The 25968-nt window shown below is 38.8% G+C and overlaps 1 protein-coding gene across 6 annotated transcripts in view; it reads left to right on the forward strand.

Annotated features, from left to right (window-relative positions):
• The window catches only part of LOC137434862 (putative phospholipid-transporting ATPase IIB), a 223291-nt gene that overhangs the window by 23428 nt on the left and 173895 nt on the right, over positions 1-25968 (forward strand). The window contains exons 1-2 of one of the 6 annotated variants that reach the window (XM_078784999.1): positions 579-685; positions 1975-2148. The exons of 3 other annotated variants lie outside the window; for them this stretch is intronic. In XM_078784999.1, coding sequence (XP_078641125.1) covers positions 621-685; positions 1975-2148 — 239 coding nt within the window. In that variant the 5' untranslated portion in view covers positions 579-620. Of the gene's footprint in view, positions 1-547; positions 686-1974; positions 2149-25968 lie in introns of those variants that run through there. 2 more of the 6 variants (XM_078784998.1, XM_078785001.1) reach the window with 2 other exon arrangements.

Raw genomic sequence — 25968 nt, forward strand, 5'->3', positions numbered from 1 at the left:
CGTCAAATGTACCTGTCCGTACATTTTGTCATGCCACCTGTGATATAATCCTGTTATTGACTTCTTGCTGCGACAGACAATCAGTGACATGGTTCTTTAACAAAGAAATCACCGAAGCGTAAAAGAAACTCACCAGATTGATATACCGAGTTCAGAAAGTAAACCCAAGTCAAGAAGAAAAAAAAATATTCCATATTAAATGCCAAGTCTTTATATGACATAAGGTTTTTGAGAACGGCTGAATGGATTGAAATCAAACTTGGTACAAGTATGTATAATAATGTAATAATGTGGGCGGAGGCATATCGGTTGACGTCGTGACATAGAAGAGACGTTCTAGTTTTTTTTTGTTTTTTTAAAACTTGTAATCCTCACAATTGTGTATACATCCCATTCCCCGTTGACTTTTTTTCACCTGCACTGACACTAACCTGACAGCTAGTCCTTTGGCTGTTTCACGCTGTTGGAATGCTTGGCTCGTCGCCAAAGTGTTGAGCTAATGTTTTGAATCGATCACATGGGAATGTGCACCTGCACCTGTATACACACCGGTAGTAGTGACGTGGCAAGGTGTGTCAGACCGACTCCTGATTGAGGAGCTGGCTTCTTTTGCACTGCCGATGGCAACGTTGACCCCGGCATGTACCGACGGTGATTTGGATGCTTGCACCAGCATGTACCCACGGTGATATGTTTTTCTATTGCTTGTGCTCATAACTTTGACTTACTGGTATTGTTTCCGTTTTTACTGAATTGTGTTTTACTCTAGCTTGGGTCGTGCAATAAATATATATATATATATATATATCAGACTCGGCGATGGTTGCTAGAGAGATGTGCACGGAAGAAGTTTTGGGAACTGAGTGGCGTGCTGACGAGGAGGGGAGTGTCGTTGAAGGGAAAGGTGTGTGCTGCATGTGTGAAGTGTTACGATTTATGGGAGCGAGACATGGGTAATGAACGTAGAGCAGCAACAAAGGGTATAAATGCGAATGGTTCGACGGATGCGCGGAGTATCTTTGAGAGAGAGGAAGACAAATGATGAATTGCGAAAGATGATGGGAATAGAGCCTGTGATTGATGCTGTGAAGAGGAACAGGTTGAGATGGTTTGGTCATGTGTTGAGGAAGGATGAAAGTGACTGGTTGAGAAGAGTGATGGAAATGAATGTAGAAGGAAGTAGAGGACGGGGAAGACCGAGAAAGACTTGGCTAAAGATGGTGGAAGAAGAAATGCGGGCAAGGGGGTTAACAAGGAGAGATGCAGAAAATAGGGCAAGATGGAGAAGATTGTCATGGGGACCGCAAGACTAACCCGAAAATGGCGTGTGTGTGTGGTGTGTGTGGTGTGTGTGGTGTGTGTGGTGTGTGTGGTGTGTGTGTATGTGTGGTTTAAAAAAAAAATATGTGCAGCTTTGATGCAGGAGGAGGACATGAGGCTAATCGAAGCCTGCACTAGTATTAACAACCTGTGGTGGTTTGTCCATGATCTATCCTTTTCAATGCTGAGCGTCAAGCAAGGAAGCAGCACGTATCATTATTAATCTTTGATATGAAGCGGCCAGGATTAAAACCGGCGACCTCCCAGACTTGGAGCTAAGATTTTTCAATATGGTTTTCACATGAGGTGGTAATTTAAAGTGTGGGTACAGTTTGGTAATATGTACTTTGGAGTTGTACTGGTATAGAGTATCGGCCCTTATGCAATGTTGGTGCACAATGTACTGATGGTGTTTGTGTTCCTGTTGTTGGTACTGTGCTATTGATTTATTCTCATTTGAACATTTTGGATGCGTTATATTTTGGATAACCATCCTCAGAGTACTGTTTTCTGTGAAAACGTTTGTCACCTGCACATTGATGCGGAATGCCATTCATAACCAATCACCTGTTTTGTAATTGCGGTGTGTTTTACCGTGGCTGGTGCGTCTTGAGAGTTTCCTCACCTCCACTTAAATGCTGTCTCCGACGGCAGATTCTCAGTGGCCGAGGATGAGGCATGTTTGGATGAGATGCCCTTAATGATGTCAGAAGAGGGCTTTGAGCCCGATGATTTTGATTATCACACACTGCCCAAAGCTAGGGGTTTGAAGCAGAGACGCGGCCTAGCATGGTTTTTAACGAACGGATGCAAAAGTCCATCCTCCAGGTAATGTACCTCTGGTATTCATGGCACCTTCTAGTTGTGCGAAGCTTGCTTTCACCATATCCCTCCATTTTTCCTGTTAACCAACTAAACACTCCATCCACGCAAGAGCTTCTGCGCTAACGCCCTTGTCTGTCTCGTCCGATGATTTTGGGAGTACATACTTGAGCTCCTCGTTCTTCCGAGTAAAACCGTACCTTGTTCTTTTCCACCTTTATGTGGCCGTGCCGGGCTTCAGATTGTGCTCCAACATTGCCCTCAAAACCATCCTGCGTGGTCTGGGGGCGATTATCGGCTGTTGTACAAACTAGATGGACTGAAAGAAAACTAGAAAGCATCTGAAAATGCAAAGTCCACCAGCGTCCATTTATATTCAAACATCGTCTTCTTCTGTATGCTCAAAATAACGACAAGTTAAAAAACTTTTTAAAAAATAATTTATGATTTTCTGCGGTCTTGACGTTTGACCTTTAGATGTAAAAAAAAAACAGTCTAGCTTTTGATTGGTGCACTAGTTCTGTGACCCAATATGCAAATTCTTTAAATTTCAGGTCAATTGGACGAAGATTGACGATTTTCTGCAACCTTGACCTTTGACCTTTTGATCTAAAAAAAAAACTACCATTTGATTGGTGAACCAATTCAGTGACCCGATATGCACATTCTTTAAATTTCAGCTAAATCGGTTGGAAATTGACGATTTTAAATGACGCTGACCTTTGACCTTTTGACAATTATTAATTCGCCTCCGTATTATCATAATATAGCTTTGGTGAAAATTTTATGACAATAGCTCAAATGGCAAAAAAGTTATGGCAGTTTTTTTACGGCAGGTAGTTACGCACTCGCACAGAGACAGACACACACACCCACACCCTCGATTGCAAAACACCGTCTCCTGCTGCGTAGGGAACAGTATCGGGGAGAAGACTGAGGGGTGGAGAGGCGTAAGGGGGGAAGGTGAGGAAAGTGAGGGGGGAAGGTGAGGAAAGTGAGGGGGGAAGGTGAGGAAAGTGAGGGAGGAAGGTGAAAGAGGGGAAGGAGAGGAGAATGAGGAGGGGAGGGAAAAGAGAGAGGAGAATGAGGAGGGAAGGTGAGGAAAGTGAGGATGAAGGTGAGGAAAGTGAGGAGGGAAGGAGAAAGAGGGGAAGGAGAGGAGAATGAGGGAAGGGAAAAGAGAGGAGAATGAGGAGGGAAGGGGAAAGAGGGGAGAGGGAGGGGATAGGGGAGAGTGACGGGGGAGGGAAAGGAAAGGAAAGGAGAGGGTGGAGAGAGGTTTTTTTTTGTGTTTTTTTGAACCTAAAACTTTTCATGCAGCATCTATCTCAAGATGTCTAAATGTCATGTACATATATGCCCATGAGTTTCCCACAGGTGCCTCACTTGTCCAATAAATAAAATTCATCGGATGTCTGTGTCTGTTCGCGTTTCTTGCAAAGACCGCTGGGCCGACAACCACCAAATTTGGCAGACAGACCAAGTCCGACCCGGGGATTGTCCTTAGGGTATTTTAATGTACAACTTCAGCCTTTAAAGACTCTAACGCCCTTCTACACCCTTTTTCGACCTCTTTTTAGACCATTTTCTGTACCTTTTCTACACCCTTTTATACACCCTTTCATACACCCTTTCATACACCCTTTCATACACCCTTTCATACACCCTTTCATACACCCTTTCATACACCCTTTCATACACCCTTTTATACACCCTTTTATACACCCTTTTATACACCCTTTTATACACCCTTTTATACACCCTTTTATACACCCTTTTATACACCCTTTTTATACAGCCTTTTCATACAGCCTTTTCATACAGCCTTTTATACAGCCTTTTTGTACACCCTTTTATACACCCTTTTCTACAGCCTTTTTATACAGCCTTTTCATACAGCCTTTTTATACAGCCTTTTTATACACCCTTTTATACACCCTTTTATACAGCCTTTTTATACAGCCTTTTTATACAGCCTTTTTATACACCCTTTTTATACAGCCTTTTTATACAGCCTTTTTATACAGCCTTTTTATACAGCCTTTTGAAACAGCCTTTTTATACAGCCTTTTTATACAGCCTTTTTATACAGCCTTTTTATACAGCCTTTTTATACAGCCTTTTTATACAGCCTTTTATACACCCTTTTATACACCCTTTTATACACCCTTTTATACACCCTTTTATACACCCTTTTATACAGCCTTTTTATACAGCCTTTTTATACAGCCTTTTTATACAGCCTTTTTATACAGCCTTTTTATACAGCCTTTTTATACAGCCTTTTTATACACCCTTTTTATACAGCCTTTTTATACACCCTTTTCTACAGCCTTTTCATACAGCCTTTTCATACAGCCTTTTCATACAGCCTTTTCATACAGCCTTTTCATACAGCCTTTTCATACAGCCTTTTTATACGGCCTTTTTATACAGCCTTTTTATACAGCCTTTTTATACAGCCTTTTTATACAGCCTTTTTATACACCCTTTCATACACCCTTTTATACACCCTTTTATACACCCTTTTTATACAGCCTTTTCATACAGCCTTTTTATACACCCTTTTATACACCCTTTTATACACCTTTTTATACAGCCTTTTTATACAGCCTTTTTATACACCCTTTTATACACCCTTTTATACACCCTTTTATACACCCTTTTATACAGCCTTTTTATACACCCTTTTATACACCCTTTTTATACAGCCTTTTCATACAGCCTTTTTATACAGCCTTTTTATACACCCTTTTATACACCCTTTTATACACCCTTTTATACACCCTTTTATACACCCTTTTATACACCCTTTTATACACCCTTTTATACACCCTTTTATACACCTTTTCATACAGCCTTTTTATACAGCCTTTTTATACAGCCTTTTTATACAGCCTTTTTATACAGCCTTTTTATACAGCCTTTTTATACAGCCTTTTTATACAGCCTTTTTACACACCCTTTTATACACCCTTTTTATACACCCTTTTTATACACCCTTTTTATACAGCCTTTTTATACAGCCTTTTTATACAGCCTTTTTATACACCCTTTTATACACCCTTTTATACACCCTTTTATACACCCTTTTATACACCCTTTTATACAGCCTTTTTATACAGCCTTTTTATACACCCTTTTTATACACCCTTTTTATACAGCCTTTTTATACACCCTTTTCTACAGCCTTTTCATACAGCCTTTTCATACAGCCTTTTCATACAGCCTTTTTATACACCCTTTTATACACCCTTTTATACACCCTTTTATACACCCTTTTTATACAGCCTTTTTATACACCCTTTTATACACCCTTTTTATACAGCCTTTTCATACAGCCTTTTTATACAGCCTTTTTATACACCCTTTTATACACCCTTTTATACACCCTTTTATACACCTTTTCATACAGCCTTTTTATACAGCCTTTTTATACAGCCTTTTTATACAGCCTTTTTATACAGCCTTTTTATACAGCCTTTTTATACAGCCTTTTTATACAGCCTTTTTATACAGCCTTTTTATACAGCCTTTTTATACAGCCTTTTTATACAGCCTTTTTATACACCCTTTTATACACCCTTTTTATACAGCCTTTTTATACAGCCTTTTTATACAGCCTTTTTATACAGCCTTTTTATACAGCCTTTTTATACACCCTTTTATACACCCTTTTATACACCCTTTTATACACCCTTTTATACACCCTTTTTATACACCCTTTTTATACAGCCTTTTTATACAGCCTTTTTATACAGCCTTTTTATACAGCCTTTTTATACACCCTTTTATACACCCTTTTATACACCCTTTTCATACAGCCTTTTTATACAGCCTTTTCATACAGCCTTTTTATACAGCCTTTTTATACAGCCTTTTTATACAGCCTTTTTATACAGCCTTTTTATACAGCCTTTTTATACAGCCTTTTTATACAGCCTTTTTATACAGCCTTTTTATACAGCCTTTTTATACAGCCTTTTTATACACCCTTTTATACACCCTTTTTATACAGCCTTTTTATACAGCCTTTTTATACAGCCTTTTTATACAGCCTTTTTATACAGCCTTTTTATACAGCCTTTTTATACAGCCTTTTTATACAGCCTTTTATACACCCTTTTATACACCCTTTTATACACCCTTTTATACAGCCTTTTTATACAGCCTTTTTATACAGCCTTTTTATACAGCCTTTTTATACAGCCTTTTTATACAGCCTTTTATACACCCTTTTCTACACCCTTTTCTACACCCTTTTAATACAGCCTTTTTATACAGCCTTTTTATACAGCCCCTTTAATACACCCTTTTATACACCCTTTTATACACCCTTTTATACACCCTTTTATGCACCCTTTTATGCACCCTTTTATGCACCCTTTTATGCACCCTTTTATGCACCCTTTTATACACCCTTTTATACACCCTTTTATGCACCCTTTTATACACCCTTTTATACACCCTTTTATACACCCTTTTATACACCCTTTTATACAGCCTTTTCATACAGCCTTTTTATACACCCTTTTAATACACCCTTTTATACACCTTTTTATACAGCCTTTTTATACAGCCTTTTTATACACCCTTTTATACACCCTTTTATACACCCTTTTATACAGCCTTTTCATACAGCCTTTTTATACACCCTTTTATACAGCCTTTTTATACAGCCTTTTATACACCCTTTTATACACCCTTTTATACAGCCTTTTTATACAGCCTTTTTATACAGCCTTTTTATACAGCCTTTTTATACAGCCTTTTTATACAGCCTTTTTATACAGCCTTTTTATACAGCCTTTTTATACAGCCTTTTTATACACCCTTTTATACACCCTTTCATACACCCTTTCATACACCCTTTTATACACCCTTTTATACACCCTTTTATACACCCTTTTATACAGCCTTTTATACAGCCTTTTTATACAGCCTTTTTATACACCCTTTTTATACACCCTTTTTATACAGCCTTTTTATACAGCCTTTTTATACAGCCTTTTTATACAGCCTTTTTATACAGCCTTTTATACACCCTTTTTATACAGCCTTTTTATACAGCCTTTTTATACAGCCTTTTTATACAGCCTTTTTATACAGCCTTTTTATACAGCCTTTTTATACAGCCTTTTTATACAGCCTTTTTATACAGCCTTTTTATACAGCCTTTTTATACAGCCTTTTTATACAGCCTTTTTATACAGCCTTTTTATACAGCCTTTTTATACAGCCTTTTTATACACCCTTTTTATACACCCTTTTTATGCAGCCTTTTCATGCAGCCTTTTTATACAGCCTTTTTATACAGCCTTTTATACAGCCTTTTCATACAGCCTTTTCATACAGCCTTTTTATACAGCCTTTTTATACAGCCTTTTTATACAGCCTTTTTATACAGCCTTTTTATACAGCCTTTTTATACAGCCTTTTTATACAGCCTTTTTATACAGCCTTTTTATACACCCTTTTTATACAGCCTTTTATACACCCTTTTATACACCCTTTTATACAGCCTTTTATACACCCTTTTATACACCCTTTTATACACCCTTTTATACAGCCTTTTATACAGCCTTTTTATACAGCCTTTTTATACACCCTTTTTATACAGCCTTTTTATACAGCCTTTTTATACAGCCTTTTTATACAGCCTTTTTATACAGCCTTTTTATACAGCCTTTTTATACAGCCTTTTTATACAGCCTTTTATACACCCTTTTTATACAGCCTTTTTATACAGCCTTTTTATACAGCCTTTTTATACAGCCTTTTTATACAGCCTTTTTATACAGCCTTTTTATACAGCCTTTTTATACAGCCTTTTTATACAGCCTTTTTATACAGCCTTTTTATACAGCCTTTTTATACAGCCTTTTTATACAGCCTTTTTATACAGCCTTTTTATACAGCCTTTTTATACAGCCTTTTATACACCCTTTTATACACCCTTTTATACACCCTTTTATACAGCCTTTTATACAGCCTTTTTATACAGCCTTTTTATACACCCTTTTTATACAGCCTTTTTATACAGCCTTTTTATACAGCCTTTTTATACAGCCTTTTTATACAGCCTTTTTATACAGCCTTTTTATACAGCCTTTTTATACAGCCTTTTATACACCCTTTTTATACAGCCTTTTTATACAGCCTTTTTATACAGCCTTTTTATACAGCCTTTTTATACAGCCTTTTTATACAGCCTTTTTATACAGCCTTTTTATACAGCCTTTTTATACAGCCTTTTTATACACCCTTTTTATACAGCCTTTTTATACAGCCTTTTTATACACCCTTTTTATACAGCCTTTTTATACACCCTTTTATACACCCTTTTATACACCCTTTTTATACAGCCTTTTTATACAGCCTTTTTATACAGCCTTTTCATGCAGCCTTTTTATACAGCCTTTTTATACACCCTTTTTATACAGCCTTTTTATACAGCCTTTTCATGCAGCCTTTTTATACAGCCTTTTTATACACCCTTTTTATACAGCCTTTTTATACAGCCTTTTTATACACCCTTTTTATACAGCCTTTTTATACAGCCTTTTTATACACCCTTTTTATACAGCCTTTTTATACAGCCTTTTTATACAGCCTTTTCATGCAGCCTTTTTATACAGCCTTTTTATACAGCCTTTTTATACAGCCTTTTTATACAGCCTTTTTATACACCCTTTTTATACAGCCTTTTTATACAGCCTTTTTATACAGCCTTTTTATACAGCCTTTTTATACAGCCTTTTTATACACCCTTTTTATACAGCCTTTTTATACACCCTTTTTATACACCCTTTTTATACACCCTTTTTATACACCCTTTTTATACACCCTTTTTATACACCCTTTTTATACACCCTTTTTATACAGCCTTTTTATACAGCCTTTTTATACAGCCTTTTTATACAGCCTTTTTATACAGCCTTTTTATACAGCCTTTTTATACAGCCTTTTTATACAGCCTTTTCATGCAGCCTTTTTAGACAGCCTTTTTATACAGCCTTTTCATGCAGCCTTTTTATACAGCCTTTTTATACAGCCTTTTCATGCAGCCTTTTTATACAGCCTTTTTATACAGCCTTTTTATACAGCCTTTTCATGCAGCCTTTTTATACAGCCTTTTTATACAGCCTTTTTATACAGCCTTTTTATACAGCCTTTTTATACAGCCTTTTTATACAGCCTTTTTATACAGCCTTTTTATACAGCCTTTTTATACAGCCTTTTATACACCCTTTTTATACAGCCTTTTTATACAGCCTTTTTATACAGCCTTTTTATACAGCCTTTTTATACAGCCTTTTCATGCAGCCTTTTTATACAGCCTTTTTATACAGCCTTTTTATACAGCCTTTTTATACAGCCTTTTTATACAGCCTTTTTATACAGCCTTTTTATACAGCCTTTTTATGCAGCCTTTTCATGCAGCCTTTTTATACACCCTTTTTATACAGCCTTTTTATACAGCCTTTTTATACAGCCTTTTCATGCAGCCTTTTTATACAGCCTTTTTATACAGCCTTTTTATACAGCCTTTTTATACAGCCTTTTTATACAGCCTTTTTATACAGCCTTTTTATACAGCCTTTTTATACAGCCTTTTTATACAGCCTTTTATACACCCTTTTTATACAGCCTTTTTATACAGCCTTTTTATACAGCCTTTTTATACAGCCTTTTTATACAGCCTTTTTATACAGCCTTTTTATACAGCCTTTTTATACAGCCTTTTTATACAGCCTTTTTATACAGCCTTTTTATACAGCCTTTTTATACAGCCTTTTTATACACCCTTTTTATACAGCCTTTTTATACAGCCTTTTTATACACCCTTTTTATACAGCCTTTTTATACAGCCTTTTTATACAGCCTTTTCATGCAGCCTTTTTATACAGCCTTTTTATACACCCTTTTTATACAGCCTTTTTATACACCCTTTTTATACAGCCTTTTTATACAGCCTTTTTATACAGCCTTTTTATACAGCCTTTTTATACAGCCTTTTTATACAGCCTTTTTATACAGCCTTTTTATACAGCCTTTTTATACAGCCTTTTTATACAGCCTTTTTATACAGCCTTTTTATACAGCCTTTTTATACAGCCTTTTTATACAGCCTTTTTATACAGCCTTTTTATACACCCTTTTTATACAGCCTTTTTATACAGCCTTTTTATACACCCTTTTTATACAGCCTTTTTATACAGCCTTTTTATACAGCCTTTTCATGCAGCCTTTTTATACAGCCTTTTTATACACCCTTTTTATACAGCCTTTTTATACAGCCTTTTTATACACCCTTTTTATACAGCCTTTTTATACAGCCTTTTTATACACCCTTTTTATACAGCCTTTTTATACAGCCTTTTTATACAGCCTTTTCATGCAGCCTTTTTATACAGCCTTTTTATACAGCCTTTTTATACAGCCTTTTTATACACCCTTTTTATACAGCCTTTTTATACAGCCTTTTTATACACCCTTTTTATACAGCCTTTTTATACAGCCTTTTTATACACCCTTTTTATACAGCCTTTTTATACAGCCTTTTTATACAGCCTTTTCATGCAGCCTTTTTATACAGCCTTTTTATACAGCCTTTTTATACAGCCTTTTTATACAGCCTTTTTATACAGCCTTTTTATACAGCCTTTTTATACAGCCTTTTTATACAGCCTTTTTATACAGCCTTTTTATACAGCCTTTTTATACAGCCTTTTTATACACCCTTTTTATACAGCCTTTTTATACAGCCTTTTTATACAGCCTTTTTATACAGCCTTTTTATACACCCTTTTTATACAGCCTTTTTATACACCCTTTTTATACACCCTTTTTATACACCCTTTTTATACACCCTTTTTATACACCCTTTTTATACACCCTTTTTATACAGCCTTTTTATACAGCCTTTTTATACAGCCTTTTTATACAGCCTTTTTATACAGCCTTTTTATACAGCCTTTTTATACAGCCTTTTTATACAGCCTTTTTATACAGCCTTTTTATACAGCCTTTTCATGCAGCCTTTTTAGACAGCCTTTTTATACAGCCTTTTCATGCAGCCTTTTTATACAGCCTTTTTATACAGCCTTTTCATGCAGCCTTTTTATACACCCTTTTTATACAGCCTTTTTATACAGCCTTTTTATACAGCCTTTTCATGCAGCCTTTTTATACAGCCTTTTTATACAGCCTTTTTATACAGCCTTTTTATACAGCCTTTTTATACAGCCTTTTTATACAGCCTTTTTATACAGCCTTTTTATACAGCCTTTTTATACAGCCTTTTATACACCCTTTTTATACAGCCTTTTTATACAGCCTTTTTATACAGCCTTTTTATACAGCCTTTTCATGCAGCCTTTTTATACAGCCTTTTTATACAGCCTTTTTATACAGCCTTTTTATACAGCCTTTTTATACAGCCTTTTTATACAGCCTTTTTATACAGCCTTTTTATACAGCCTTTTCATGCAGCCTTTTTATACACCCTTTTTATACAGCCTTTTTATACAGCCTTTTTATACAGCCTTTTTATACAGCCTTTTCATGCAGCCTTTTTATACAGCCTTTTTATACAGCCTTTTTATACAGCCTTTTTATACACCCTTTTTATACAGCCTTTTTATACAGCCTTTTTATACAGCCTTTTTATACAGCCTTTTTATACAGCCTTTTTATACAGCCTTTTATACACCCTTTTTATACAGCCTTTTTATACAGCCTTTTTATACAGCCTTTTTATACAGCCTTTTTATACAGCCTTTTTATACAGCCTTTTTATACAGCCTTTTTATACAGCCTTTTTATACAGCCTTTTTATACAGCCTTTTTATACAGCCTTTTTATACAGCCTTTTTATACACCCTTTTATACAGCCTTTTCATACAGCCTTTTTATACAGCCTTTTTATACACCCTTTTATACACCCTTTTATACACCCTTTTATACACCCTTTTTATACAGCCTTTTCATACAGCCTTTTTATACAGCCTTTTTATACAGCCTTTTCTACAGCCTTTTCATACAGCCTTTTTATACAGCCTTTTTATACACCCTTTTATACACCCTTTTATACACCCTTTTATACACCCTTTTTATACAGCCTTTTCATACAGCCTTTTTATACAGCCTTTTTATACACCCTTTTTATACAGCCTTTTTATACAGCCTTTTTATACACCCTTTTATACACCCTTTTATACACCCTTTTTATACAGCCTTTTCATACAGCCTTTTTATACAGCCTTTTTATACACCCTTTTTATACAGCCTTTTTATACAGCCTTTTTATACACCCTTTTATACACCCTTTCATACACCCTTTCATACACCCTTTTATACACCCTTTTATACACCCTTTTATACACCCTTTTTATACAGCCTTTTCATACAGCCTTTTTATACAGCCTTTTTATACACCCTTTTTATACAGCCTTTTTATACAGCCTTTTTATACACCCTTTTATACACCCTTTTATACACCCTTTTTATACAGCCTTTTATACAGCCTTTTTATACACCCTTTTTATACAGCCTTTTTATACAGCCTTTTTATACAGCCTTTTTATACAGCCTTTTTATACACCCTTTTTATACAGCCTTTTTATACAGCCTTTTTATACAGCCTTTTCTACAGCCTTTTCATACAGCCTTTTCATACAGCCTTTTTATACAGCCTTTTTATACACCCTTTTTATACAGCCTTTTTATACAGCCTTTTTATACACCCTTTTATACACCCTTTTATACAGCCTTTTTATACACCCTTTTATACACCCTTTTATACACCTTTTTATACACCCTTTTATACACCCTTTTATACAGCCTTTTCATACAGCCTTTTTATACACCCTTTTATACACCCTTTTATACACCTTTTTATACACCTTTTTATACAGCCTTTTTATACAGCCTTTTTATACAGCCTTTTTATACAGCCTTTTTATACAGCCTTTTTATACACCCTTTTATACACCCTTTTATACACCTTTTTATACACCTTTTTATACAGCCTTTTTATACACCCTTTTATACACCCTTTTATACAGCCTTTTATACAGCCTTTTTATACACCCTTTTATACACCCTTTTATACACCCTTTTATACACCCTTTTATACAGCCTTTTTATACAGCCTTTTTATACAGCCTTTTTATACAGCCTTTTTATACAGCCTTTTTATACAGCCTTTTTATACAGCCTTTTTATACAGCCTTTTTATACAGCCTTTTTATACAGCCTTTTTATACAGCCTTTTTATACAGCCTTTTTATACACCCTTTTATACACCCTTTTATACACCCTTTTATACACCTTTTTATACACCCTTTTTATACACCCTTTTTATACAGCCTTTTTATACAGCCTTTTTATACAGCCTTTTTATACAGCCTTTTTATACAGCCTTTTTATACAGCCTTTTTATACAGCCTTTTTATACAGCCTTTTTATACAGCCTTTTTATACAGCCTTTTTATACAGCCTTTTTATACACCCTTTCATACACCCTTTCATACACCCTTTCATACACCCTTTCATACACCCTTTCATACACCCTTTTATACACCCTTTTATACACCCTTTTATACACCCTTTTATACACCCTTTTATACACCCTTTTTATACAGCCTTTTTATACACCCTTTTTATACAGCCTTTTTATACAGCCTTTTTATACAGCCTTTTTATACAGCCTTTTTATACACCCTTTTTATACAGCCTTTTTATACAGCCTTTTTATACACCCTTTTCTACAGCCTTTTCATACAGCCTTTTCATACAGCCTTTTTATACAGCCTTTTTATACACCCTTTTTATACAGCCTTTTTATACAGCCTTTTTATATACCCTTTTCTACAGCCTTTTCATACAGCCTTTTCATACAGCCTTTTCATACAGCCTTTTTAGACAGCCTTTTTATACAGCTTGGATCCTGGAGACGGCGGCAGGGATTTTCGAAGCTCCACACGGTCTCCACGTTTTTCGAAGTTAAGTCTGTTCACAATTGTATTTTGTCGAAACTGTATTTATCTTTCGGTGTGTGAAGTTATTGTGTGCAACTTTGGTTGTTTCTCGGTGTTTATCTTTCATAAATTGATCGTCTGTTTGCCGTGTCGTGTCTTGAGGCCTTGTACAGTGTGCACTGTACAACCTTGAGGCTTTGTTTTTCTCTCAGCGGTCCGTCGTTTGTGATCCAATAACTTTCGTTCTCTGTATTCCCAGTCTTTTCACCCATAGCCTACTTCCTTGTGTAAATCTCAACTCAAAAAAACAAAACAAAACAAAAACAAAAAAAAAACAACATTTCCTTCTCTGTTCTCATTCGTTTATTCATTCTTATTCGTTTGTTCGTTCTTCGACCACGTGTTTCTCCCCCATTTCCCCAGATAGTTTTCACTCATTAACCTTCAATGTTTACACTTTCCCCTCAAGTTATGTATTCCGTCATATTTTATAACACCTTTTTCTTCTTCTTCTTTAAAAGGCTGCTTTCGACTTGCTCACCAAATCAATTCATCCCCAAAAAAATATCCATCTCCTATCGTGCCTTTTTTCTACATTCCCTAAACTCTCCTGCACTCCATCCTCCATCCAGCGTCCTTAAACGTATTTTTAACTCGAAGGTCACAAGAAACTCATTTTGCAATAAATGTTCGTTTCCCATAAATCGTACACTTTAAAAAATCCAATCTCACCCCTCCCCTCCAAATCTTCCCCATAACCCCTCCCCTCCAAATCTTCCCCATCACCCCTCCCCTCCAAATCTTCCCCATCACCCATCCCTTTCAAATCTCCCCCCTTGCCTCCTCCCTCCTAAACTACCCCCTCACCCCTCCCCGCCAAGACGCCCCCTCGCCCCTCCCCTCCTAGACTCCTGCCTCACCCCTCCCCTCCAAATCTCCCCCATATCCCATCCCTTTCAAATCCCTCCCCTTGTCCCTTCCCTCCCAAACTCCCCCCTCACCCCTCCCCTTCAAATCTCCCCACCCTCATTGCTTCTCAATTTCCCCCCTCTCACTCCCCCTCCTCAAAGCGTCCTCCCCGCTTCTTCCCCCTTCAAACTCTCACCTCCATCTCCCCCAACCTTCTGCCTCGCTCTTCCCCCTCCTCAAATAACACCTCATTGTGGCTCACCCAATCACCATCAAACCTTTTGTCCGCCCCATCCTTCCCTTTCTCCGAGCTATTCTGAAATCTCTGACACACCTTCAACAGCCCTCCCTACCTCTTCCACCTCTTCCACATCTTACCCTACCCCTCCTCCCCCCTGTTCTGTATCTGATGCTCCCCCTTCCTCTTCATTAACGGTATGGACCTCAAACATCCGGGGCCTTCGTTCAAACTTAACTGATCTCTCCATACAGGTTGCTTCTGTCAAACCAGACGTGATCTGCTTAACAGAAACTTTCCTCCTTTATGATGTCTCTGATTCCATAGTATCTCTCCCGGGCTACTCCCTCCTCCGGTATGATAGACCTGAGCCTCGTCCTGGAGGCGGGGTTGCTATCTTTATCAAAAACTCTCTTCCTCACTCGCCCTGCACTGCACTCTCTCCACCTCACCCCCAGGAATACCTCTGGCTACGGCTTCCCCTTCGCTCCCACCTCTTGTTCATATGTGTGTTGTACCGTCCACCAAACAGTGATGACTCCATCTACATCTCGCTGTCTGATGATATGGACCAACTTCTATCTACTCATCCCAACTCTCTCTTCCTCATATGTGGTGATTTCAACTGTCATCATGCCAGTTGGCTGGGTGTGGGTACCTCTCTCACCAGCCATGGCTCCTCAGCAAAGGACTTCTGCGACTCACTGGGACTGACACAATCTGTCAATTTCCCGACCCGGATCTCAGTCAACGGAACATCTTCTCTTCTGGACTTGGTTATGACTAACTTCCCTGAAAATGTCTGCTGCTCTTCTTCTGCTCCGATCGGATCATCTGATCATGTCCTTGTTAAAGTGGACATCTCTCTGACCATCCTCAGGGAGCCTGCTCAGCGTCGACGAGTCTGGCATTTCACTCAGGCCAACTGGCACGGTCTTCAAGCAGCCATCAATCATCTGGACTGGTCTCCCATCTCTACCACCTCTGACATCAACTCATCCTGGGAATTCTTCCAAAGTAAATTGCTCTCTCTCATGCACAGATTTATCCCATCTCGTCTTCAGTTGTCATACCCTTCCTCCCGTCCATGGTACACGGAATCTTGTGGTGAGGCTGTTGCCCAGAAACAACTTGCCTTCGTCTCCTGGAAAGCAAATCCAACGGAAGGAAATCTCATTTCCTTTCACAAAGCCCGAAACAAGTGTGTGTCCACCCTCAGGAGAGCCAGGAAACAATATCTCTCCATTCTCAAGACCGAACTCTCTTATCTGTCTCCCTCTTCCAAATCCTGGTGGCGTCTGGTCACATCCATTTCTGGTGTTTGTTCCCCCTCCATCCCCTCCCTTACCTCAAACGGCTACACAGCTGACTCCGCACGTGAAAAAGCTGAATGCCTCAACTCTGTGTTTGCCTCTAAATCTTGTGTCCCAAACCTATCCCTCTCTGTACCCACCATACCCAGTCGTACCCTGCTGCTCCTGGACTCCGTGTCCTTTCCTCCTGACAAGGTGGAAAAGTTTCTGTCAACCCTCGACTCTGATTCTGCAACTGGACCCGACGGCATCAGCCCACGGGTCCTAAAATCCTGCTCTGCTGCTCTATCTCACCCTCTCTCTGTTCTCTTCACCCTCTCTTTTGCTCAAGGTCAACTGCCATCTGCTTGGAAATCAGCCAACATCACCGCTTTGCACAAAAAAGGTGCAAAAACAGATCCTCGCAACTACAGACCAATCAGCCTTCTCCCAATTATCAGCAAAGTCATGGAATCCATCATTGCTTCGGATATGAAATCTTTCCTCTTCTCCAATGGCTTGATCTCTGATCATCAATTTGGTTTCAGACCAGGTCACTCTACTCTGGACATGCTGCTTCTGCTGTCTCAACAATGGATGGAGGTCCTCAATGCCAAACAGGAAATTAGAGCTGTCTCCCTCGACATATCACGTGCCTTCGACACGGTCTGGCACCCCGCTCTGCTCACCAAACTCTCCTCCTTTGGTATCCATGGAAATCTCCACGCATGGCTGGCGGACTTCCTCTCTAGTCGTCGTCAACGTGTGGCCCTGAATGGGTTTCTCTCATCTCCTCTTCCTGTTCAGGCTGGAGTTCCCCAAGGCAGTGTTCTGGGCCCCGTGCTTTTTCTGGTCTTCATCAATGATCTCTCTGACTCTCTCGAAAATCCTCTCTATCTCTTTGCTGATGACTCCACTCTCTGCCGCTCCATTCCTCTTCCCTCAGATCGGCAGTCTGCTGCCTCCTCACTCTCTGAAGACCTGGACAAAATCACAGACTGGTCAAACAAGTGGAACATGTCTTTCAATCCTGACAAATCTCACACTCTTACTATGTCTCTCCGAAAAGATCGACTGGACAACCCTCCCATCTACTTTCTCAACAATCCTCTCCAAGAAGTTCTGTCGCTCAAGATTTTGGGTCTCACTATCTGCCATGATCTTTCTTGGTAAAACCACATTTCCAAGCTGGCCTCCAAAGCCAGTCGCCGACTGGGCATCCTCCGTCGTGCGAAGTCCTTCCTCGGCACACCTGAGCTCCTCACCACATACAAGTCTTTCATCCGCAGCTCAATGGAATACTGTTCTCCCCTATGGGCCGGTGCTCCTGCCTCACACCGAGCTCGGCTTCACGCTGTTGAAACCAAAGCTTTCAGAATTATTGGAATCTCCCGCGATGAAGCCATCTCTGAGGGCCTTTCACTCACTCACCGCAGGCAGGTAGGTGGTCTTTCTGTCTTCTACCGACTCCTCTCCGGCCTTGCACCCCCAGCTCTCTCTGTGCTCTGTCCCCCAAATATTCCTACAGGTCGCACAAGATCTGCCAGCAACCCTCTGATGGTTAAACTGCCGAAATCTCGGCTCTCTGCTCACCTTCACTCTTTCATTCCTCTTTTCTCCCGCCTCTGGAACAAACTCCCTCACTCCATTCAATCCCACTCCTCCCTCCAGGTCTTTAAAACAGCTGTTCACCACCATCTCTTATCTTCCCCCATCCAAAACCTTGATCTTTTCTACCCTCGCTAATTCACCCCAGATCCACCTTGTTTGAAATTCCAACTTCTTTCCTGGAAGTCCTGGCAGTGTCCATATGTTTTATACCTCTCCCACCGCCCCCTTCCCACGCCCCCCCCCCCCAAAGCCCTCGCCCTCTCTCAGATCTCTCGATGTCTCCATGTCTCTCGGTCCCTGCTCTCAAATGTTGTGTTTGTGTCCTTCCCCCTCTCTCCCTATCTTGTCTACCGCTCCCTCTGTTATATGTTTTATGTGTCGGTTTGTCTTTCTGTGTGATTAATGTTCGCTCTTTCACGAGCCTCGATCTTGTATACAAAAAAAAAAAAAAAAAAAAAAAGCCTTTTTATACACCCTTTCATACACCCTTTCATACACCCTTTCATACACCCTTTCATACACCCTTTCATACACCCTTTCATACACCCTTTCATACACCCTTTTATACACCCTTTTATACACCCTTTTATACACCCTTTTATACACCCTTTGATACACCCTTTTATACACCCTTTTATACACCCTTTTTATACAGCCTTTTCATACAGCCTTTTCATACAGCCTTTTTATACACCCTTTTATACACCCTTTTATACACCTTTTTAAACAGCCTTTTTATACAGCCTTTTTATACACCCTTTTATACACCCTTTTATACACCCTTTTATACACCCTTTTATACACCCTTTTATACACCCTTTTATACACCCTTTTATACACCCTTTTATACAGCCTTTTCATACAGCCTTTTCATACACCCTTTTATACACCCTTTTATACACCTTTTTATACAGCCTTTTTATACAGCCTTTTTATACAGCCTTTTTATGCAGCCTTTTTATACACCCTTTTATACACCCTTTTTATACACCCTTTTTATACAGCCTTTTTATACAGCCTTTTTATACACCCTTTTATACACCCTTTTATACACCCTTTTATACACCCTTTTATACACCCTTTTATACACCCTTTTATACACCCTTTTATACACCCTTTTATACACCCTTTTTATACAGCCTTTTCATACAGCCTTTTCATACACCCTTTTATACACCCTTTTATACACCTTTTTATACAGCCTTTTTATACAGCCTTTTTATACAGCCTTTTTATGCAGCCTTTTTATACACCCTTTTATACACCCTTTTATACACCCTTTTTATACACCCTTTTATACACCCTTTTATACAGCCTTTTTATACACCCTTTTATACACCCTTTTATACACCCTTTTTATACAGCCTTTTTATACAGCCTTTTTATACACCCTTTTTATACAGCCTTTTTATACACCCTTTTTATACAGCCTTTTTATACAGCCTTTTTATACACCCTTTTTATACACCCTTTTTATACACCCTTTTATACACCCTTTTATACAGCCTTTTTATACACCCTTTTATACACCCTTTTATACACCCTTTTTATACAGCCTTTTTATACAGCCTTTTCATGCAGCCTTTTTATACAGCCTTTTTATACACCCTTTTTATACAGCCTTTTTATACAGCCTTTTTATACACCCTTTTTATACAGCCTTTTTATACAGCCTTTTTATACACCCTTTTTATACACCCTTTTTATACACCCTTTTTATACACCCTTTTTATACACCCTTTTTATACACCCTTTTTATACACCCTTTTTATACAGCCTTTTTATACAGCCTTTTTATACAGCCTTTTTATACAGCCTTTTTATACAGCCTTTTTATACAGCCTTTTTATACAGCCTTTTCATGCAGCCTTTTTAGACAGCCTTTTTATACAGCCTTTTCATGCAGCCTTTTTATACAGCCTTTTTATACAGCCTTTTCATGCAGCCTTTTTATACAGCCTTTTTATACAGCCTTTTTATACAGCCTTTTCATGCAGCCTTTTTATACAGCCTTTTTATACAGCCTTTTTATACAGCCTTTTTATACAGCCTTTTTATACAGCCTTTTTATACAGCCTTTTTATACAGCCTTTTTATACAGCCTTTTTATACAGCCTTTTATACACCCTTTTTATACAGCCTTTTTATACAGCCTTTTTATACAGCCTTTTTATACAGCCTTTTTATACAGCCTTTTCATGCAGCCTTTTTATACAGCCTTTTTATACAGCCTTTTTATACAGCCTTTTTATACAGCCTTTTTATACAGCCTTTTTATACAGCCTTTTTATACAGCCTTTTTATGCAGCCTTTTCATGCAGCCTTTTTATACACCCTTTTTATACAGCCTTTTTATACAGCCTTTTTATACAGCCTTTTCATGCAGCCTTTTCATACAGCCTTTTTATACAGCCTTTTTATACAGCCTTTTTATACACCCTTTTTATACAGCCTTTTTATACAGCCTTTTTATACAGCCTTTTTATACAGCCTTTTTATACAGCCTTTTATACACCCTTTTTATACAGCCTTTTTATACAGCCTTTTTATACAGCCTTTTTATACAGCCTTTTTATACAGCCTTTTTATACAGCCTTTTTATACAGCCTTTTTATACAGCCTTTTTATACAGCCTTTTTATACAGCCTTTTTATACAGCCTTTTTATACAGCCTTTTTATACAGCCTTTTTATACAGCCTTTTCATGCAGCCTTTTTATACAGCCTTTTTATACAGCCTTTTTATACAGCCTTTTTATACACCCTTTTTATACAGCCTTTTTATACAGCCTTTTTATACAGCCTTTTTATACAGCCTTTTTATACAGCCTTTTTATACAGCCTTTTATACACCCTTTTTATACAGCCTTTTTATACAGCCTTTTTATACAGCCTTTTTATACAGCCTTTTTATACAGCCTTTTTATACAGCCTTTTTATACAGCCTTTTTATACAGCCTTTTTATACAGCCTTTTTATACACCCTTTTATACAGCCTTTTCCTACAGCCTTTTTATACAGCCTTTTTATACACCCTTTTATACACCCTTTTATACACCCTTTTATACACCCTTTTTATACAGCCTTTTCATACAGCCTTTTTATACAGCCTTTTTATACAGCCTTTTCTACAGCCTTTTCATACAGCCTTTTTATACAGCCTTTTTATACACCCTTTTATACACCCTTTTATACACCCTTTTATACACCCTTTTTATACAGCCTTTTCATACAGCCTTTTTATACAGCCTTTTTATACACCCTTTTTATACAGCCTTTTTATACAGCCTTTTTATACACCCTTTTATACACCCTTTTTATACAGCCTTTTCATACAGCCTTTTCATACAGCCTTTTTATACACCCTTTTTATACAGCCTTTTTATACAGCCTTTTTATACACCCTTTTATACACCCTTTCATACACCCTTTCATACACCCTTTTATACACCCTTTTATACACCCTTTTATACACCCTTTTTATACAGCCTTTTCATACAGCCTTTTTATACAGCCTTTTTATACACCCTTTTTATACAGCCTTTTTATACAGCCTTTTTATACACCCTTTTATACACCCTTTTATACACCCTTTTTATACAGCCTTTTATACAGCCTTTTTATACACCCTTTTTATACAGCCTTTTTATACAGCCTTTTTATACAGCCTTTTTATACAGCCTTTTTATACACCCTTTTTATACAGCCTTTTTATACAGCCTTTTTATACAGCCTTTTCTACAGCCTTTTCATACAGCCTTTTCATACAGCCTTTTTATACAGCCTTTTTATACACCCTTTTTATACAGCCTTTTTATACAGCCTTTTTATACACCCTTTTATACACCCTTTTATACAGCCTTTTTATACACCCTTTTATACACCCTTTTATACACCTTTTTATACACCCTTTTATACACCCTTTTATACAGCCTTTTCATACAGCCTTTTTATACACCCTTTTATACACCCTTTTATACACCTTTTTATACACCTTTTTATACAGCCTTTTTATACAGCCTTTTTATACAGCCTTTTTATACAGCCTTTTTATACACCCTTTTATACACCCTTTTATACACCTTTTTATACACCTTTTTATACAGCCTTTTTATACACCCTTTTATACACCCTTTTATACAGCCTTTTATACAGCCTTTTTATACACCCTTTTATACACCCTTTTATACACCCTTTTATACACCCTTTTATACAGCCTTTTTATACAGCCTTTTTATACAGCCTTTTTATACAGCCTTTTTATACAGCCTTTTTATACAGCCTTTTTATACAGCCTTTTTATACAGCCTTTTTATACAGCCTTTTTATACAGCCTTTTTATACAGCCTTTTTATACAGCCTTTTTATACACCCTTTTATACACCCTTTTATACACCCTTTTATACACCTTTTTATACACCCTTTTTATACACCCTTTTTATACAGCCTTTTTATACAGCCTTTTTATACAGCCTTTTTATACAGCCTTTTTATACAGCCTTTTTATACAGCCTTTTTATACAGCCTTTTTATACAGCCTTTTTATACAGCCTTTTTATACAGCCTTTTTATACACCCTTTCATACACCCTTTCATACACCCTTTCATACACCCTTTCATACACCCTTTCATACACCCTTTTATACACCCTTTTATACACCCTTTTATACACCCTTTTATACACCCTTTTATACAGCCTTTTTATACAGCCTTTTTATACACCCTTTTTATACAGCCTTTTTATACAGCCTTTTTATACAGCCTTTTTATACAGCCTTTTTATACACCCTTTTTATACAGCCTTTTTATACAGCCTTTTTATACACCCTTTTCTACAGCCTTTTCATACAGCCTTTTCATACAGCCTTTTTATACAGCCTTTTTATACACCCTTTTTATACAGCCTTTTTATACAGCCTTTTTATATACCCTTTTCTACAGCCTTTTCATACAGCCTTTTCATACAGCCTTTTCATACAGCCTTTTTAGACAGCCTTTTTATACAGCTTGGATCCTGGAGACGGCGGCAGGGATTTTCGAAGCTCCACACGGTCTCCACGTTTTTCGAAGTTAAGTCTGTTCACAATTGTATTTTGTCGAAACTGTATTTATCTTTCGGTGTGTGAAGTTATTGTGTGCAACTTTGGTTGTTTCTCGGTGTTTATCTTTCATAAATTGATCGTCTGTTTGCCGTGTCGTGTCTTGAGGCCTTGTACAGTGTGCACTGTACAACCTTGAGGCTTTGTTTTTCTCTCAGCGGTCCGTCGTTTGTGATCCAATAACTTTCGTTCTCTGTATTCCCAGTCTTTTCACCCATAGCCTACTTCCTTGTGTAAATCTCAACTCAAAAAAACAAAACAAAAAAAAAACAAAAAAAAAACAACATTTCCTTCTCTGTTCTCATTCGTTTATTCATTCTTATTCGTTTGTTCGTTCTTCGACCACGTGTTTCTCCCCCATTTCCCCAGATAGTTTTCACTCATTAACCTTCAATGTTTACACTTTCCCCTCAAGTTATGTATTCCGTCATATTTTATAACACCTTTTTCTTCTTCTTCTTTAAAAGGCTGCTTTCGACTTGCTCACCAAATCAATTCATCCCCAAAAAAATATCCATCTCCTATCGTGCCTTTTTTCTACATTCCCTAAACTCTCCTGCACTCCATCCTCCATCCAGCGTCCTTAAACGTATTTTTAACTCGAAGGTCACAAGAAACTCATTTTGCAATAAATGTTCGTTTCCCATAAATCGTACACTTTAAAAAATCCAATCTCACCCCTCCCCTCCAAATCTTCCCCATAACCCCTCCCCTCCAAATCTTCCCCATCACCCCTCCCCTCCAAATCTTCCCCATCACCCATCCCTTTCAAATCTCCCCCCTTGCCTCCTCCCTCCTAAACTACCCCCTCACCCCTCCCCGCCAAGACGCCCCCTCGCCCCTCCCCTCCTAGACTCCTGCCTCACCCCTCCCCTCCAAATCTCCCCCATATCCCATCCCTTTCAAATCCCTCCCCTTGTCCCTTCCCTCCCAAACTCCCCCCTCACCCCTCCCCTTCAAATCTCCCCACCCTCATTGCTTCTCAATTTCCCCCCTCTCACTCCCCCTCCTCAAAGCGTCCTCCCCGCTTCTTCCCCCTTCAAACTCTCACCTCCATCTCCCCCAACCTTCTGCCTCGCTCTTCCCCCTCCTCAAATAACACCTCATTGTGGCTCACCCAATCACCATCAAACCTTTTGTCCGCCCCATCCTTCCCTTTCTCCGAGCTATTCTGAAATCTCTGACACACCTTCAACAGCCCTCCCTACCTCTTCCACCTCTTCCACATCTTACCCTACCCCTCCTCCCCCCTGTTCTGTATCTGATGCTCCCCCTTCCTCTTCATTAACGGTATGGACCTCAAACATCCGGGGCCTTCGTTCAAACTTAACTGATCTCTCCATACAGGTTGCTTCTGTCAAACCAGACGTGATCTGCTTAACAGAAACTTTCCTCCTTTATGATGTCTCTGATTCCATAGTATCTCTCCCGGGCTACTCCCTCCTCCGGTATGATAGACCTGAGCCTCGTCCTGGAGGCGGGGTTGCTATCTTTATCAAAAACTCTCTTCCTCACTCGCCCTGCACTGCACTCTCTCCACCTCACCCCCAGGAATACCTCTGGCTACGGCTTCCCCTTCGCTCCCACCTCTTGTTCATATGTGTGTTGTACCGTCCACCAAACAGTGATGACTCCATCTACATCTCGCTGTCTGATGATATGGACCAACTTCTATCTACTCATCCCAACTCTCTCTTCCTCATATGTGGTGATTTCAACTGTCATCATGCCAGTTGGCTGGGTGTGGGTACCTCTCTCACCAGCCATGGCTCCTCAGCAAAGGACTTCTGCGACTCACTGGGACTGACACAATCTGTCAATTTCCCGACCCGGATCTCAGTCAACGGAACATCTTCTCTTCTGGACTTGGTTATGACTAACTTCCCTGAAAATGTCTGCTGCTCTTCTTCTGCTCCGATCGGATCATCTGATCATGTCCTTGTTAAAGTGGACATCTCTCTGACCATCCTCAGGGAGCCTGCTCAGCGTCGACGAGTCTGGCATTTCACTCAGGCCAACTGGCACGGTCTTCAAGCAGCCATCAATCATCTGGACTGGTCTCCCATCTCTACCACCTCTGACATCAACTCATCCTGGGAATTCTTCCAAAGTAAATTGCTCTCTCTCATGCACAGATTTATCCCATCTCGTCTTCAGTTGTCATACCCTTCCTCCCGTCCATGGTACACGGAATCTTGTGGTGAGGCTGTTGCCCAGAAACAACTTGCCTTCGTCTCCTGGAAAGCAAATCCAACGGAAGGAAATCTCATTTCCTTTCACAAAGCCCGAAACAAGTGTGTGTCCACCCTCAGGAGAGCCAGGAAACAATATCTCTCCATTCTCAAGACCGAACTCTCTTATCTGTCTCCCTCTTCCAAATCCTGGTGGCGTCTGGTCACATCCATTTCTGGTGTTTGTTCCCCCTCCATCCCCTCCCTTACCTCAAACGGCTACACAGCTGACTCCGCACGTGAAAAAGCTGAATGCCTCAACTCTGTGTTTGCCTCTAAATCTTGTGTCCCAAACCTATCCCTCTCTGTACCCACCATACCCAGTCGTACCCTGCTGCTCCTGGACTCCGTGTCCTTTCCTCCTGACAAGGTGGAAAAGTTTCTGTCAACCCTCGACTCTGATTCTGCAACTGGACCCGACGGCATCAGCCCACGGGTCCTAAAATCCTGCTCTGCTGCTCTA

Source organism: Myxine glutinosa, chromosome 9, assembly GCF_964187855.1.
Source record: "Myxine glutinosa chromosome 9, kmMyxGlut1.1, whole genome shotgun sequence".
NCBI lineage: Eukaryota > Metazoa > Chordata > Myxini > Myxiniformes > Myxinidae > Myxine > Myxine glutinosa.